The sequence below is a fragment of the Mustela nigripes genome, chromosome 7 (assembly GCF_022355385.1).
Source record: "Mustela nigripes isolate SB6536 chromosome 7, MUSNIG.SB6536, whole genome shotgun sequence".
NCBI classification, from domain to species: domain Eukaryota; kingdom Metazoa; phylum Chordata; class Mammalia; order Carnivora; family Mustelidae; genus Mustela; species Mustela nigripes.
Genome location: NC_081563.1, coordinates 68,026,221 through 68,044,036, shown reverse-complemented (window position 1 = coordinate 68,044,036; position 17,816 = coordinate 68,026,221). Strand labels below are relative to the sequence as shown.

Sequence of the window (17,816 nt, the reverse complement as noted above, 5' to 3'; positions counted from 1 at the left end):
TCTTGATAGTCAGTTCCTGTCTCCTTTTTTTTATGCTCTCTCTTTGCCTTTAAAAACCTTTCTTTAGTCTAGTTCAGTGGTGATTCCCTCTACTGGCTAGACAGGATGCCACCGGATTCATAAATTGTTTAATAAAGCCAATTAAGATCTTCAAATTTACTCAGTTGAGTTTTTTAACAGGTCCAATTGTTAATCTGAAAATAATAAAGAGATTTTAAAATCTCCAAAAAGTCTTTAAACACAGGAACAAAAGTTCAGATCGTGGTCTCAGGGTTGTGAGATCAAGCCCCGTATCAGGCTTTGTGCTCTACAGAAGTCTGTGTTTGCCCTGGATTCTTTTCCTCTCCCTCTGCCCTGTTTTCAGACTTCTCAAACTTGTGTAAACTCATTCTCTTCTTTAGAATTCATAGACATCACCATAAGAAAAATTCTTGGAAACCTTTCAGGAAAAAAACTTAGTGAACCTTGCTTAACTCTGTGTTTCCGAAACTTAATTAACTATAAAAACCCCTGTGTCCTATGTAATATCTATTAATGACCCACAGAATTAACATCCTACAAAAACACTTTGGAAAACCCAGCTCTAAACATCTTCCAATTATCAGCCTTGTGTTAGGACAAGAGCACACTCCTAAAAGGTTTATGTGACCACCTAGTACCACATTTATAGTCCCTTCTCTAACAAAACTACCATTTATATGGCAAATAATAAACATAAAATGAAGTGGATGATCATAAAACTTTGTCAGCATGCCCTGAGCTTTTGGGGAAGCTATTAAGAAAGCCTCAAATATATGTGTAAACCCAGAAACACAAGGAACTTATGTTCTAAATGAGCTTATCACATACCATTGAGCAACAATAGACCCTAGAGCTTAGATAATCTTTGGTGAAAATACAGATTACATGGAAATAAGCATGTTAAGTCCCCTAACACTTAAAACAAATTTTCTCTCAAACCCCAATGAAGAACTGGAAAACTCTTGAAAAGCCTATGAATTAAAAAGAAATAGTCCATCTTATTTAACATGAATATCAAGAGCTAACTGACACATTAAGAGAATGCATGTTATAAAATAGTGGAAATCAACAGATAATAGGGAGGAGAAGTTTAAAAACTAAAAAAACAATGCCTAGGCCTTATTTTTAGGGATTGTACCCTTTTTATCATTCTGGTCTTTGAAATTCAAAAATGTATACAGAAACATTATCCTGATAACAGAAGCACAGTAAAAGGAAATTCAACATAACAAGACTTATTTTAAACAACTAAAAACAGACAAACATCTTGATTATTTTATGTCCAATTAGCCAACAAAACATCTAACCAACTTATTGGCTGAATTATCAAAAGGTCACATAATAAGTTTTACTGAATGGCTCTCCACTAACAGTTGAAAACAAAATGAAGACATTAGGTCCTGTCAGGTGTACCCATGTGTGATATGATGATGAGATTGGACACAATTTCTATAAAACTAATGTGATAACAATGATCAGTATCAATTAAAAAGACAAAAATCTAGTCAGTTAAGCCATGATCATGTTCTACAATCATCTATAAAAGGCAATAACGCTTGCTCAAATTGTACTGAAATGTTTAAGTTTCCCTAGTTCTTCACCCATTCGTTAAAAGAAGTCTTTTTCTTATATCTTCTCATTTGAATTGAATTACTTAACCATGCTTTTGAAAGATGCTTTCATGTCACTGCAGCTGTTAACTTCTTAGCCCCAAAGAACAAGACTGCTTTTTGTACAGTGACGGAGGAGACACCTTTCCATCATTCCTAACTGTGGTGAGAAGAGCTAAAGATCATTGCTTCAAATAGAAGTTTATCCTCTCTCAAAGGGATAAAGAACAAAAATGTTTAGAATCCTGAGCTAAAAAGTTAACTTGGCTGAATAAAACATAAAACAATAAAGAAAGGAAAACTCAAGGGGTGCCTAGGTGGCTCAGTGGGTTAAGCCTCTGCCTTTGGCTCGGGTCATGATCCCAGGGTCCTGGGATCAAGTCCCGCACCGGGCTCTCTGCTCAGCGGGGAGCCTGCTTCCTCCTCTCTCTGCCTGCCTCTCTGCCTACTTGTGATCTCTGTCAAATAAATAAATAAATTCTTAAAAAAAAAAAAAAAACAATTAAGAAAGGAAAACTTAAGGGGTGCCTGGGTGACTCAGTGGGTTAAGCCTCTGCCTTCAGCTCAGGTCATGATCTCAGGGTCCTGGGATCGAGCACTGCATCGGGCTCTCTGCTTAGCAGGGAGCTTGCTTCCCTCTCTCTCTGCCTGACTCTCTGCCTACTTGTGATCTCTCTCTCTCTCTGTCAAATAAATAAATAAAATCTTTAAAAAAATTAAAAAAGGAAAACTTAAAACCCAGAGCCATTATTTATATTTATTATTTTCATCACCTTTCAATATTCATTGGACTATTCATAAAAGCAGATGAAAACTTACTGAAACACAACAGGCCAAAAGTGCAAGGGCCACAAATACTAAATTTCTCAGAGAAATGCTAAAAACTATCAAAAAAACACACAAATGCAAAAAACAAACTAAAATTATAAGAACATATGGTTGCCATAAAAATAAAATTTCAAAACTTATCACCACTAAACCTAGATCATTATCTTACCAAATCTCTGAAAATTTGAATATTTAATAATAATTAATTTCAGAAAACAGAGTCTTCCAAGTTAACTCAAATTCTTATTAATAGTTGATAAATGGAGTAAAGGAAACTCATATATTGTTTTATTATGGAACAAAAGCATATAATAGTTATTTTAAATGAAAATTATATTCAATTATCCTGGCTTTTTAAATGGTAACTTAAATTGTTTTAATTAATTTTTAAGTGTGTGACTATAGAGAATCCAAATCTTTTTTCTTTTTTTTCTTTTAAGTGATCTCTACATGCAACATGGGGCTTGAGCTCATGACCCTGAGATCAAGAGTAGCACATTCTTCCATCTGAGCAGCCAGGTGCCCCTGAGAATCGAAATTTTAAGATGCTATACTTGCTAAAAGAAATAACAACAGATTAACAAATTCTCCTATTTTGATTTTTTCCTCCAGACACCTGGCTATTTTACCCTCTTCATATACTAAAACAAAACCTATTGGGAGAATGACACTTTCCTTGCTTGATCAGCAAAGTTTTATATGGAATTCCAAAATAATCAAATGATTCTCACATTGCATGTACAGTGATTGACATGTAAACTAAGAGCAGGCATTTATTAGCTAATATAAATGTACAGATTTTAAAGTTTAACTGATATTGTTTTCTAGATAAAAGGAAGATGGCAGGGAGAAAAAAAATTAGCCTTAGTATTTTTTTATTATGTACCCAAAATTATGCAATGTACTATACTTAAGTCAACTCTTTCATATACACACATTAAATGTGAGCATAGGTGATTATGATGCTACTATCGCTTAGATTTAGTCCTTTCTGAAAGGCTTCCCTTTCAGTTAAATTCCCCACAAAGCAGGTAATAATGGCAAAGATGTCTCAAAATTAATCTATTGCAATGGATCTCAGGCAAACAAATGAAAAGTAGAAAGACTAGGAGAATGTACCCTCATAAAATAGGTATTTTGATGTTTTAAGCTTTTCCCCATAGGCTAACAAGTAATATCTTCGAGTGACTTTTCTCACTGAAAAACCTACCTTGCTAATTAAGAACACATTTGGTCCAATTACAAGTTCCCACAAGGGAGAGGAAAAAAAAAAATAGCTGATAAGCCCTTTTAAAGCCACCAAACCAGATTTCAGTTGTGGTCTAGAGGGTTACTTCACAGAGCAAAATTGCCACGAGTAGCAAAAATCAAGCTTGTTAGCCCATGTTTATGACCAAGGACCACTGTATAGCACACTGCTGCTGCTTTACCTTCAGTTTTCAGCCATATGATTATTTTTGAGCACACTTTTTGTTACTGTTTTTTGGCTTCATCCTTTATCGATCTACTGAGCTTCCTAAATCCATAAATGTGTATTTTTTATCAAATGCTGGGAAGCTTTTGGCTATTATGAGTTCATATAATTTTCCTGCAACAATCTCTTTTTCTTCTTCTGGACTCTAATGATATCAACGTTAACCTGCTGATACTGTCCCACAGGACACTGAGGCTCTGTCCTTTTTTATTTCTCCCAATTTTTCTCTCTGTTCTTCTCTTTGGATAATTTCTATTGGCTTATCATCAAGTTAACGTCAGTTCCATTCCGCTATGCAGCCCATTCAGAGAAATTTTCATTTCAGATATTATATTTTCCAGTTATAAAATCTCCACATGGTTCCTCTTTTACAGTTTTTATTTCTCACTTGAGAATTTCTATCTTTCATTTATTTCAAGTATGTTTACCTTAAATAGAACATTATAACAGCTGTTTTCAATTACTTGACATTTCCAAAAGCTGAATTATCTCAGGTTTGACACCTGTTAATTCTTTTCCCTTGAGAACTGGGCATAGTTTATTGGTTCCTCACATGACAAGTAATTTTAGACTATATCCTAGATATTGTGATGTTACTGTTGTATAGGTTCTGTGTCCTGTGTCCTATATTAGTCCTTTGAAGAATACTGATTTTAGCTTGTTTATTTTAGCAGGCATATAACCTAGTAAGTTCAGACTACAATTTGTTTCACCTTCCACAGACTGTAGTTGCAATGTCAATTCAGTTCTCAAAGCCTTTATTATGCCATTTTGGGTCTGGTCCCATCAAATGTGCCATTAAGGGGTTACTCTGAGACTTGGGTGACAGTTTAAATCTTGTTTTCAGCAATCTGGGCCTGTCATTCAAAGCTTGGAGTGACCTTGGGACATATGCAGATACATACCGAGAATCAGAGAGAACCCTTCTCCAGCTCTCTCTTCTCCAGAATTCCCCTCACACTCTCTGTCCCATAAGGCTCAATTTACCTGATTCTTCAGGCAGAAAAACTTTATTTTAAGGTGTTTCAGGGTTAACACGCCACTATGTCATATGGTTTAATTCAAACAACACTTAGAAGCTGATGAGGGATGAGCTTAGCTGCTCTTTCTCCAGAAGGTAAACTGAAGGCCAGAGAAGACTATCATCATATTGGACAAACACATAAAAACTATACAAAACCATTATATTCCAATATAATTTTTTACAAGTTCAATTCTGACCTAATAATAAAATATAATGGACTTAGATACATATAAAGAAAGACAACTGAAACAACTAAAGTTACCCATGCAGCCCTACTGAAGAAAAACTAGAAGTGTTTAGAAAGATAAAACTTGAAGGGATACACAAGACACTACTATGAAATCATGAAAGTAATGCATAAAGTAGGTCCCAGATACTCAGATTCACCCAGGCCCCAAATATTCAGACTACAATATATACCTGGAAGCTTACATTCAGAATAAATAAGATTAACTACTATTTTACACAGCAAATGTTTAAAAATGGTAGACTGAAAAGCTTGGAAAATAATTTTTTTTTTTTTAGAAAATAAATTTTTGATACACATTTCAATTAAATAGTGGTGAGCTATCCATAATAGTGAATTCAGGAGAGCCAATGAAATTTGGGGCATGCCTACAACCTCTTCTGTATCATTAAAAACAAGAATGTCGGGGTGCCTGGGTGGCTCTGTGGGTTAAGCCTCTGCCTTTGGCTCGGGTCATGATCTCAGGTTCCTAGGGTAGAGCCCCGCAGGGCTCTCTGCTCAGCAGGAGGCCTGCTTCCCCCCTCTCTCTCTCTGCCTGCCTCTCTACCTACTTGGGATCTCTCTCCAATACATAAATAAAATCTTAAAAAAAAAAAAAGAAAACAAGATTGTCTATCTGCACAACTTATTCCATTAATGTATGGACCCTACATATTACTCTATGGTTTTTCTTGCACTTGGCCTCATTCTTACTATCTATTTTAAAACCTCAGGAGTCTGACAGACAAGTACTGGCCAGAAGCTAATAAAACAGCAGTAATTCTTCATTTATTCTACTTCACAGGATCATAGAAGATTAGCAGAACAAATATTTTAAGACTTTTTAATTACCCTACTCACATAAAGAAATGTCACATACTAAATACATTAAAAGTACAATAATATTTACAAAACTAAAGTTTCATTTTTAGGCTAATAACAAGTCTTAAAAATTTCAAATGGTTAAAAAAAAACTGAAATAAAATCAATGCCTTACTTGATAAAGTCATTTTAAATTCTTTTTTCATCCCCCAGCTTTATTAAAGTATTACTGACAGAAAAGATTTTATTTAAAACATACAACATAATAATCTCATAAATATACACACTGTGAAAGGATTCCCCCCACAAAGAATTAACACATCCATCATGTCACGTTTATCATTTTCTTTTTTTAGTGAGAAAATTTAAGTTCTACTCTGTTAGCAAATTTCAATTATATAATACAATGTTATCAACTATAGTCACCATGTTATACATTAGATCCTCAGGCCTTACTCATCATACAACTAATGTTTATCTTAATTTTTGAATTGTTTTGAAAACCAAGAATTAGCAGAGAAATCCTGCACTTACTTTATTTTTTTAATATTTTAATTTTAAGTAGTCTCTAGACCCAACGTGAGGCTTAAACCCACAATCCTGAGATCAAGAGTTGTATGCTCCACCAACTGAGCCAGCCAGGTGCCCACCCTGCATTTACTTTAATACACTGAAAATATTCTCTAAAGTGGCTACAATGAAAATATAATCCAGGTCTTGGGCGCCTGGGTGGCTCAGTGGGTTAAGCCTCTGCCTTCGGCTCAGGTCATGATCTCAGGGTCCTGGGATCGAGGCCCGCATCGGGCTCTCTGTTCAGCAGGGAGTCCGCTTCTCACTCTCTCTGCCTGCCTCTCTGCCTACTTGTGATCTCTCTCTCTCTATTTCAAATAAATAAATAAAATCTTTAAAAATATATATATATATAATCCAGGTCTAAAAAGAGAAGAGAAAAAAATCTCTGACGTTATCACTTCATTTTCACAATACTTTGATGGAACAAAGTACATCACAGAGGGTTATTTATTTGTTAAGTCAACAATTTAGCATATGAGATATTAAGTTTCATCATAAAAGAAAATCACTTGGAAATACTTCTCCATACAAAAAAGAATAAAAACAACAAATATACATACTCCTTTTGGAAAGCCATACACATGGGAGAACTGAATCCAAAGACGAGGCACATCTGGGCTTCAGGGCTGTAGCCATGCTGGAGTAACATTTCTAGGCATTCCTCATGCCCTCCAAATACTGCTGAGTAAACAGGACTCACTTTGTCTGGCCCAGTGTCACAAACCCGGTTGGTAAGTGGTATTAACAAGTCCAAGATTCTGTAACAACACAAATTCAGGAGCATTTAATGTTTTTACACATACATGAGTGCAGGCAACATTTCTATAGCACATATTTTAAGAGTCACCCACTGATTGATGTAAAGTCTTTGTCTTCTACCTACATTAATTACAGGCTGTACACTCCAAAATGTTACCCTTCCTATTGTTGCTTTATACAAAAGTCCTCACATCTATCTAAAACAGAATTTAATCTTTTTACCATAAGTAAATATGAAACAGGCTATACTTTTTTTTCCCACTATTTATCTTGTCAGCACCATCACCCTACTCTTCCCAATTCAAATTTTGTTAGCTATTTTAGGATCTAATAATTAAAAACTTCATTATACCATATATGAACTTATATCAAGAAAATAATTTCCTTTCTTTTTTTAAAATAAACTTCTCTTTTTTAAAATAAACTAAAATCTTATTTTTCTAATTAGTAAGAATTTTTAAGTACGGTGAGTGCCATGAAATGAACAGTATTTTCATAAGGGAGAAATAAGAATTCTTTTTTTTTTAAGATTTTATTTATTTCTTTGAGAGAGAGCACAAGCAAGTGAGGGAACAAGGGCAGGGAGGGATTGGGCACAAGCAGGGGGAGGCAGAGGTGCAGAGGGAGAGGGAGAAGCAGATTCCCCACTGAGTAGGGAGCCCAATGTGGAGCTCCATCCCAAGACCCTGAGATCATGACCTGAGCCAAAGCCAGATGCTTAACTGACTAAGCCCACCAGGTGCCCCAAGAAATAAAAATTGTTGCTAAAATATTCTATTCTCTGAAAAGAATATGAGCTCTTTATTTTTTTATTATTATTTTTTAAGTTTGTTTATTTTTTTGTCAGAGAGAGAGACAGCAAGAGAGGGAATATAAGAGGGGGAATGGGAGACGGAGAAGCAGGCTCGCCACTGAGCAGGAAGCCCGATGTGGGGCTTGACCCCAGGACCCTAGGATCATGACTTGAACTAAAGGCAGACGCCTAAGGACTGAGCCACCAAGGCGCCCCAGAATATGAGCTCTTTAAACACTAACGTAGATTTCTAGAGAAACTGGTAGCTAAATAGAGGAACTTCTTAAGAAAATAATTAAAACCTAAGTCCTTAGATTATTTGTAAACCTACCTCCAGGATTCAGCTAGAAAGGAAGAACTAGTCTACTCTTCTAAAATTAAAAATAAAACTGTAGGGATAAGGTCAGCCATGAAATCCCCCCTTTCTGGGAAAAGAAAGGCAGGGCTACTCCAAAGCTCCTTTCTTTTTGTAATGTAGGCTTAAGATGTTAACATTTAAGTAGAAATTAATACTCACAGAAGGGGTTATATTAGAAAACTGTAATGACAAACAGAATTCCCAAAATTGAGGGCAAATCCCAAGTGGGTTTTGGTATCAATTTAAAGATCCCAGTATAATTATACCTAACACTTAGGTTTAAATAAATCAAGAATTTTAAGAAAAAATACCTAACCTTAAAACCCAAGTATTCTGTTAAAATAAATAACCTGTTTAATGTCCCTTAATAAATGTGTTTAATTTTTAAAAATGGGTTGGAAAAATTATACAAGGTGCAAAAATACTTACAAATACCTTTGAGGAATTAGTAAAATATCGTGCCACCTTGTGGCATAATAACCAAATTACAGAATTTGTTTTCCTACTATGTAATCACACTAAAGTAATGATGATTTCCACTACTACTTTATAAATTAAATAACAGTAACAACTATAAAACTATTATTTTAGAATTACAACTCTAAAGACTTTAGGCATATATTTTTTAAAAGTATTCATTGTCAATTTATGTTAAGATGGGCTAACCAAATTCTCATAGGTATAATCAGGTTATTAGCTTCTAAGATTCCTGGAACCCCCCATTTCAAAGAGTTCCAATTTCTTTACGTCTTCCTCTCTCCAGAAAATAGCAAAAATTCCATAAGAACTTCTGGCTAAGAAAGAAGAGTAACAGGAGCAAGGAAGAGTACCAAGCTGGACTTGAGATTATAAAGGGAAGTCTAGTCAAAGGATTCAAAATGGAGAGAACTTCCCAGCTGACATAAAAGAAAGACTCGACCTAAAAGGGGTTACAAATTCAAAAGCTTTCTGGGGTCAGGGAGGTTATCATAAGTAAGTTGAATAAGGTCTTCAGATCGCTAACTAATTAAGGACACATGGGATAAAACCAGAGCAGAGTAGGAGAGCATGGCCATAGCTTGAGAAACCAGAGGAAAGAGCTAAACACCTGGAGGATGCCCCGGAACTCTGTCTCTAGCCACTCTGCTCACACTAGGAAAGTCCAAGACTAAGAGGAGCTCAGGATGGCAGAGGGGACAGATACAGGGGTGGATCTAGTCATACAGTAGGTTAGCAGAGAAGGCAATACCAAGGATTCTGCCTAGAAATAAAGGGTCTGGCCCAGAAAATTTATTCCTTATTACCTTTTTTTTTTTTTAAAGATTTTATTTATTTATTTGACAGAGAGAGGGATCACAAGTAGGCAGAGAGGTAGGTTGGGGGGGGGTGGGGAGCAGGTTCCCCGCTGAGCAGAGAGCCCAATGTGGGGCTCAATCCCAGGACCCTGAGATCATGACCTGAGCCAAAGGCAGAGGCTTAACCCACTGAGCCACCCAGGCACCCGTCCTTATTACCTTTTGATTATGAGACCATTTTTATTTTCTATTTTAATACTTACTTCGTATGGCCCATTTGTGCAGCTGCATGAATAGGTAACTGCCAATTGTCCTCATTACAGTAAAGATCAGGATCTGCCCCACTGGACAGCAAAAGCTCCACACATTCTGTGTGGCCCTCTTGAGCAGCAATGAACAAGGGAGTAGCTTTGTCCAATGCTTGACAATTGACATTTGCACCTAATACAAAATACAACATTTAACAGACAATCCTAATTCATGGGGGAAAAAAGGGTGATGATTAACATAAATTTCAAAAGGGCTTTAGAGTACAATAGTTTTTCCAATCCCAGTGGATATTGCTGTATAAACATACTGATTTTCCACATTTGCTGGTAATCATTTAAATTGTTTTCACTTTTATGTTAACAAGAAAACAAGTGATTAGTACTTTAGAATTCATTTTTAAGCTAAAACAAAAATCTTATTCAATGAAGGATTCAATTCATTCCAATCTGTCCTCCAGCAAGCACTCTGTGGGCCCAATAAGTAATCACTGAAAAACAAAAAATGCAAACCAACAAATATGGAATGTCTGATTATTACAGAAAAAGATAAATACCTAAGTTATAAGAATTAATAGATGCCATTAATCAATTCAGGCTAAGATTTATGAAAAAAATTCCTGTAGATTATGATACACCTTGGGGCTATGCCTTAAAACCAACGTTGACTAGGGACACCTGGGTGGCTCAATCCTTTAAGTGTCTGCCATCAGCTCAGGTCATGATCCCAGAGCACTGGGATCTAGTCTCTCATCTGCTTCCTTGCTCAGTGGGGAGCCTGGTTTTCCCTCTGGCTCCTGCTCCCCCTCCTTGTGTTCACCCTAACAAATAAATAAATAAAATCTTTTAAAAAAATAAAAACAAAACAAAAAAACAATGGGGTGCCTGGGTGGCTCAGTGGGTTAAGCCTCTGCCTTCAGCTCAGGTCATGATCTCAGGGTCCTGGGATCCAGCCCCATATCTGGCTCTCTGCTCAGGAGGGAGCCTGCTTCCCCTCTCTCTCTGCCTGCTTCTCTGCCTACTTGTGATTTCTCTGTCAAATAAATAAAATCTTAAAAAAAAAAAACCCTAATTTTGACTATACTCTTCATTAAGTCCCTTTTTTGGGGACCACTCCATGATAAAACCTTATAATGAAATGAAAAATGTCTATTTAAATGGGTTTCTGAGCTGATTTTTCAAGAGCAAAAACTAATCAATTGTTTAAATGCCAGGGCATTAAGATGTAAAAAAGCTGAAAGTGACCTCACTTTTTAGGAAGGTTTTAAAAATAGCAAATCTCCCCCAATTTTTCTCATTGACAAACAGCATGTTAAGTATGCTAAGTATGGTGTTAGTACATGACTGTGAGAATTTTTAAATTTCTGGAATATGTCTCAGAGGAAAAGTTTTCTTCATCTCAAGGAAAAAAAAAAATCTTTTTGAAAGAATGTTCCATAAATGCACCTGGAATAAACCACAGGCCTAACTTAAGCTAAACTATGCAAAACATAAATACTAAGTTAAAGGGTGCGCGGAAAGTCGGAAATTCCAACTGGACACCTAACACATCCAGACAAGTAGAATGTTCTTGATCTATACAAGGGAGATGCTTCATCTACTGAAAGCTTCAGAAAGAGGGGAACACTAATCACTGAGAAAGATTAAGCTGAGAAAAAAATTTACTTAAGTTTCCTTTTTAAGCACTACTTCATTTTGACTGACAATTTCAAATTATCAAAAAGAATACAGAACCAGGTCCTATAAAATTATAGGTAGAAAAGTCAGAAAAATGACAGATAATTTACTAAAAGAAAAATCATTTTAGTTAGAAACATATATAGCTACATTATAAACATACCTACATACTTTTTCAATTTGCTTTTCATAACTATTCGGAGAGGAGAGGAGGAAAAAAGGAACAAAGCAAAACAAAACAGGTACCTAGCATTCTGGGAGACATGCTAGACATAGAGATAGTCATTAAGGTGCAGTTTAACCAATTTTTTTTTCTTTTTTTAATGATTTTATTTATTTATTTGACAAAGAAATAGAGAGAGCACAGGTAGGCAGAGCAGCAGTCAGAGGGAGAGGGAGAAGCAGGCTCCCCACCAAGCAGGGAGCCCAAAGCAGGGTTTGATCCCAGGACCCCAGGATCATGACCTTGGCCAAAGGCAGACACTTAACCAAATGAACCACCCAGGTGCCCCATAACCCATTTTATTCTAAATATTAGTTGCACACTAATAATTGGAACGTATAGGACTGGAAGCCATAAAATAAACTGGGACAGCATCAGGAAAGTACCACATAAAGAAGAGAAGTCACATGAGAAGACCTGATTCCAAGCCCTGATTCTGCCAGCAAATATTTTCTACATCTTTGGCAAGGCATTTAAATCAGGGTCTGGGATTCTTAATCTAAAAAAATACATGTTTAAATAATTGATTCTGGAGATTTCCACTCCACTCTAAAATTTACAGACTCAATATTTCTAACAATATCTTAATTTGGCATTTAATATTTTCTTTCTTCCAAACTTCAATTTGAGCATTTGAAGGTTTGTAAGCAGAAAGCAGAAATAAGAAAATGTGTGCTTTCTCGGTTTTGTATATTTGGAGGTAACTTTTTAAAAAGTAGGCTCCAAACCTGCAACACAGCTGTTGAACTCATGACCCTGAGATCAAGAACTGAGCTGAGATCAAGAGTCAGAGGCTTAACCAACTGAGCCACCCAAATGCCCCTTGGAGGTAATTCATTAAAAACGTAAGTATTATTATAGACATATATAAAAAGCCTAGGTATTAATTTTTTTTTTAACCTGGTGGCAAATCTGATATATTTCCCTTTAGCTCTTAACTATCCATGCTTCATGAGGTTAGTACTGTGAGCCCATACAGTGTTTGAAGATATCGAAAAGCCCTTACATAACAAACATTTCTGGTCACAAAAATATCATACAGCATAAGAATGCCGCCTCAACACCATCTTTTCCCACAATGCTGAATGTGTGATAATTGTCAGAGAGAAACCATTAGCAGGTTTATGTTGCTACGAACATAATAAAGAGTAAACATGCTTTCAAATAAACCCATTGAAATAATCACACAATTTATCAAAACATACAACCCAAAGGCTTAATATATAAAATAACTATCTAATAAATTAATTAAGCTTATCTAGTCTCGTGCCCTAGAAAGCTGGAACTCCTCAGGTCCCCATAAGCAAGAACAGACCCATCATTCAACTTGCCAATAAACCTGCTTTAGGGATAGATCATTATGTTCCTCCTCAGATAAATTAGTAGCTGTGCATCACATTATGTTAGTAATAGTTAGTAACCAAGCTTCTATGTAATCTTATTTACCACTAACATAAAACCATAAATTTCATAACCTGATCTATATCTGCTTAAGAATTATACTTCCTAGGAAGATACACAGTTGAAACTCAAGATCTTAACAGTGCAAGGCTAATGGATTAATCTTACCTGATGAAATAAGTATGCTCAAGCTTTCTAGCTTGCCATACTGAGCAGCCACAAATAAAGGTGTGATTCCAAAGTCATCCTGGCATTCCTTGTTTGCTCCTTTTTTAAGAAGCAATTTTATGATCTCAGCATTTTCCTAAAGCACAGATTCATATTTTAAATAGGAGAAAACAAAGAAAATAGAAGGTGTCTCTATTCTTATTGCTGTGTTTTGGGGTTTTTTAAATCCTCACTAAAGGAAAACTTTTTTTAAGTGTATGGTTCAATGAGAAGGAAGTACTAAACAATCAGATTATTCTATACCTTTAGCTAGCCCATTAAACATAAACAGATGAAACATTGATCTCTAAGAGTCATAATCCTTTTAAAGCCTACAAAACTAGTTTGCTAGCCCAAACACTAAGGAGTTACCAGTTTCTAAACACACTGCTATAAATAAAATAAGCCCTGTTCCTTATCAATTTATATCCCAAATATTCTGATGGTCTCTTAACTATGCTATCAACATATGAAAAACCTAGATAATCCCTGAAGCCCAAAGCTGCTGGAACTACCAGAGCAGTTGGCTTATTCAGAATGATCATTAGCATTTAGACTGCCTTTTCTGTACTGCACTAACCATCATAAATCACAGGCAAGTAGGAAGCAAAAACTGTATAGAACTGTCATTTTAAAAGGGTAAAACACATAATTTACATGGAAATGAAATAATAAATTCAGAGGTTACCTGAAAAGTAGCCTGGTGCAAAGCGTTCCATCCACACATAGAATGGGATCCATTAACATTTGCTCCATGTCGAAGCAAAAGCCTTAACACATCTATCTGTCCATTTTCAACAGCTGCAATACAGCAGTCAAAACAATTATTGTCAGTACAAAGGCATGTTTGTAGGACTGGACACTTTGGTGATGTTCTCATCACTTATTCACCCCGGAACTCACAATGCTCTGATCATTCCTATCAGGAAATCAAAACACATACTCCCTATACAATCCCAAAACATTTATCACAATTATCTTAGCCCAGGCCTATTAACATATACTATCGTTCTGTGGACAAACAAAATTATTTTCAAACCTATTTAAAAGACACAGACGAAATGGAAACAAGAGGCATACATTTATTCTCTCTGCTAATAAAGACAATGTTTCTGTTTTGTTAAAAATGCAAGTGGGAGAGAGGGGTGAAAGCCTCAGAAAAAACAGAAACAGTCTCCAAAGGATTGAGAATTTTGCTGATTATCTGACCACAAATAACAATAGTCACCGTCAACCTGAAAAAGCAACACTACAAGTTTTGCATTGTAGAGATTTTTTGCCATCACAGACAATCATTGTTAAGATGCCGTTTTTGTATCAGTCAATGAAAACATAGTAAAACTCTTGTTTATTTGAAAAGAAGACTCCACATAACCTGAAGAGTATTATGAAAGAGTGGCATACCACTTACCTACAGTAACTGAAACTAATGGATCCTAACATGCTGCTAACCTAGATCCTTGAAAGAAGAGTTCGCAGGCCCACAGACACCTAAAAATCCTTTACCCTTTATACTAATTTCACCAAATTATTCCTTCTTTTATGCATCTAATTTAACATGAGCCAAAGATAGGTGTTACCTAATATCAGGTAAATACAACAATTTATAAATCTTACCTTGTGAGGAAGAACATAGGTATGATGTTACTAAGTTGATACAACACACAAGTGGGACTAAACTTCCCAGAATGTTATCTACTACAAAACTGTGCATTGAATGTGCCACTGGTTCTGGAGGACTTAGTGAAAAAACAAACACACACCAGAACAGAGGTATATAGTACATACAGAATTAAGTTCACACACAAATACACCATTAGCAAACCAGGTACACTATGAATGACGTTGCTGTGAGGCTACACAAGAAGTAATGACTTCTTGGAATTATAAGTTTGGGGAAATATCAGTATATATAAGAAAGAAAACAGATGTGTATAAGAAGGTCTGACTTAATGTGCTTGGTATTGAGAAAAGAGATTTGAAAAACAAGTACGATTTTTTAAATTTTATTTATTTATTTTATTTTTTAAAATTTAATTATTTTATATATTTATTCCTTCTACTATAGTTGCAGGTAGGAAGTGAAAATTAACAACTCTCAGTCAAAAATTAGAAAGGTGGGGCTCCTGGGTGGCTCAGTGGGTTAAAGCCTCTGCCTTCGGCTCAGGTCATGATCTCAGGGTCCTGGGATCGAGCCCTGTGTCGGGCTCTCTGCTTGGCGGGGAGCCTGCTTCCCCCCCCCCCCCCCCGCCTGCCTCTTGTGATCTCTCTCTCTGTGTCAAATAAATAAAATCTTAAAAAAAAAAAATTAGAAAGGCAATAGACTTTTAAATGAAGGGCCACACATGAAAAATGCTAGCATACATCAAACAGTAGGAAAGATAAAATATTTTAAAGTAGAAAGCAAGAAACAATAAATGTACTCATTAATTTTGAAGATAAATAACATGTCAGTAATATTCTATTAAGTTTATATACTGAATTTAAACCAAAGCACAGTTCCCCCATAAGGACTGTCAAAACTTCCATGGTCAAGAATTCTCTTATTCAGGGAGGTTTCAGAAATGCGGTAGTTCAGAAACTACTATGGTTGAGATAGCATTGCTGTAACAGAAGTTTCACCTATCTTATTTCTAAGTTAATGTTCAAGGGCATTTTACCAAGGAAAAAACAACAGCTTTTCAAGCTATTTTTTCTATAATCAATCTAAAGTCAATCTAATTTTGGATGGAAGGTCATAAGAGAAACGGAAGAAACTCTGTTTCATATCCAATTCATACATCATTATCAGTGATTGCGGGCAAAAATCATTCTATAGCCTATAGCCAGACCCTGAGTTGAAGATTATCAGGTTGTCGGCAGTGATATATGAAACAGGGTAAAGATGTTTGTTTTTCATGACTTAGGCTGACCTTAAAAAAATGAAAGTCAAGGGGCGCCTGGGTGGCTCAGTGGGTTAGGCCGCTGCCTTCGGCTCAGGTCATGATCTCAGGGTCCTGGGATCGAGTCCCGCATCAGGCTCTCTGATCAGCAGGGAGCCTGCTTCCTCCTCTCTCTCTCTGCCTGCCTCTCTGCCTACTTGTGGTCTCTCTCTGTCAAATAAATAAATAAAATCTTTAAAAAAAAAAAAAAAAGAAAGTCAAAAAACTTTGTTTTGGTAATTAAATACACTATAGAACACAACAATTTTTTAACATCATAAATACATTAATATATGATATCTGCATTTCTTGAAAACATTTCCCAATGGCAAAAGAGTGAAAGCAATGCATGAGCAGATAAAGAGTATTTTTATAGTTCTCACTAATTATTTCAATATAAAGCAAATTTAATGGTTAATAATTAAGAAACAGTGGTTCAGAAAAGTATACTTAGAGCTTACATCTACTACCAAAGCCTCTCCTTTGGAAAAGATAGATTAATTTATCTTTTCTTATATAACAAGTTACCAAATTGAGGAGGCAGGGTGCCTAAAATATCAATGTGTGTCATGGCTCAATACAAGTTATCTGAGAAAAAAGAAAATCAATCAGACTTAAACTTCCTATTTGCTGGCCTCTTACCCCACTAAGAAAGTATGCTCCTTGAGGACAGAAACTGTGCCTCATTCTGCTTGTATGCTTAGTGCCAAATGCAGACAGAAGACAGGCAATAAATAATCATTGTGAGGATGAATGGGGTAAAAAAAGTCTAAAAGGATATAGGATTTTCACTTTTTAAGCACACATCCCCTTTCCAAACTAAACAGGCTTCAGAATTAGACTTCTGGACAGGACAACATAACTGGAACTACATTAGTTTTCCCACCATCAACTATTGTACAAGTGAACAAATAATGTAAGGCAACTTTTTCTGGCATTAAACAATAGGTGAAACACTGTGATTCCTGAGAGAAGGGAAACACATGAGATAAGCCCCATGACCACCTCAGCTCTCTGCCCGGCAATATTTCTTAACTATGGTGCTTTGAGCTGAAGTCCAAGCATGGCAAGTGTAAGGTTGAGGAAAAGGTACTCCAAGAAAGGAAATAGCCCATGCAGAGGACAGCAGTCCACTGAGCTAAGGAGGGAGAAATTAAGAATTTAAGTTGCTGGGGCGCCTGGGTGGCTCAGTGGGTTAAGCCGCTGCCTTCGCCTCAGGTCATGATCTCAGAGTCCTGGGATCGAGCCCCGCATCGGGCTCTCTGCTCATCGGGGAGCCTGCTTCCTCCTCTCCCTCTGCCTGCCTCTCTGCCTGCTTGTGATCTCTCTCTGTCAAATAAGTAAATAAAATATTTAAAA

At 36.1% G+C, this 17,816-nt stretch overlaps 1 protein-coding gene across 2 annotated transcripts in view; it reads right to left on the bottom strand.

The window, feature by feature from the left end:
- Positions 1 to 17,816, bottom strand: part of ASB3 (ankyrin repeat and SOCS box containing 3) — a 113,688-nt gene that overhangs the window by 35,062 nt on the left and 60,810 nt on the right. For both annotated transcript variants that reach the window (XM_059406082.1, XM_059406083.1), the window contains exons 4-7: positions 14,225 to 14,337; positions 13,498 to 13,633; positions 10,026 to 10,203; positions 7,139 to 7,336 (exon numbers count right to left, since the gene is read on the bottom strand). In XM_059406082.1, coding sequence (XP_059262065.1) covers positions 7,139 to 7,336; positions 10,026 to 10,203; positions 13,498 to 13,633; positions 14,225 to 14,337 — 625 coding nt within the window. The remainder of the gene's footprint in view (positions 1 to 7,138; positions 7,337 to 10,025; positions 10,204 to 13,497; positions 13,634 to 14,224; positions 14,338 to 17,816) is intronic.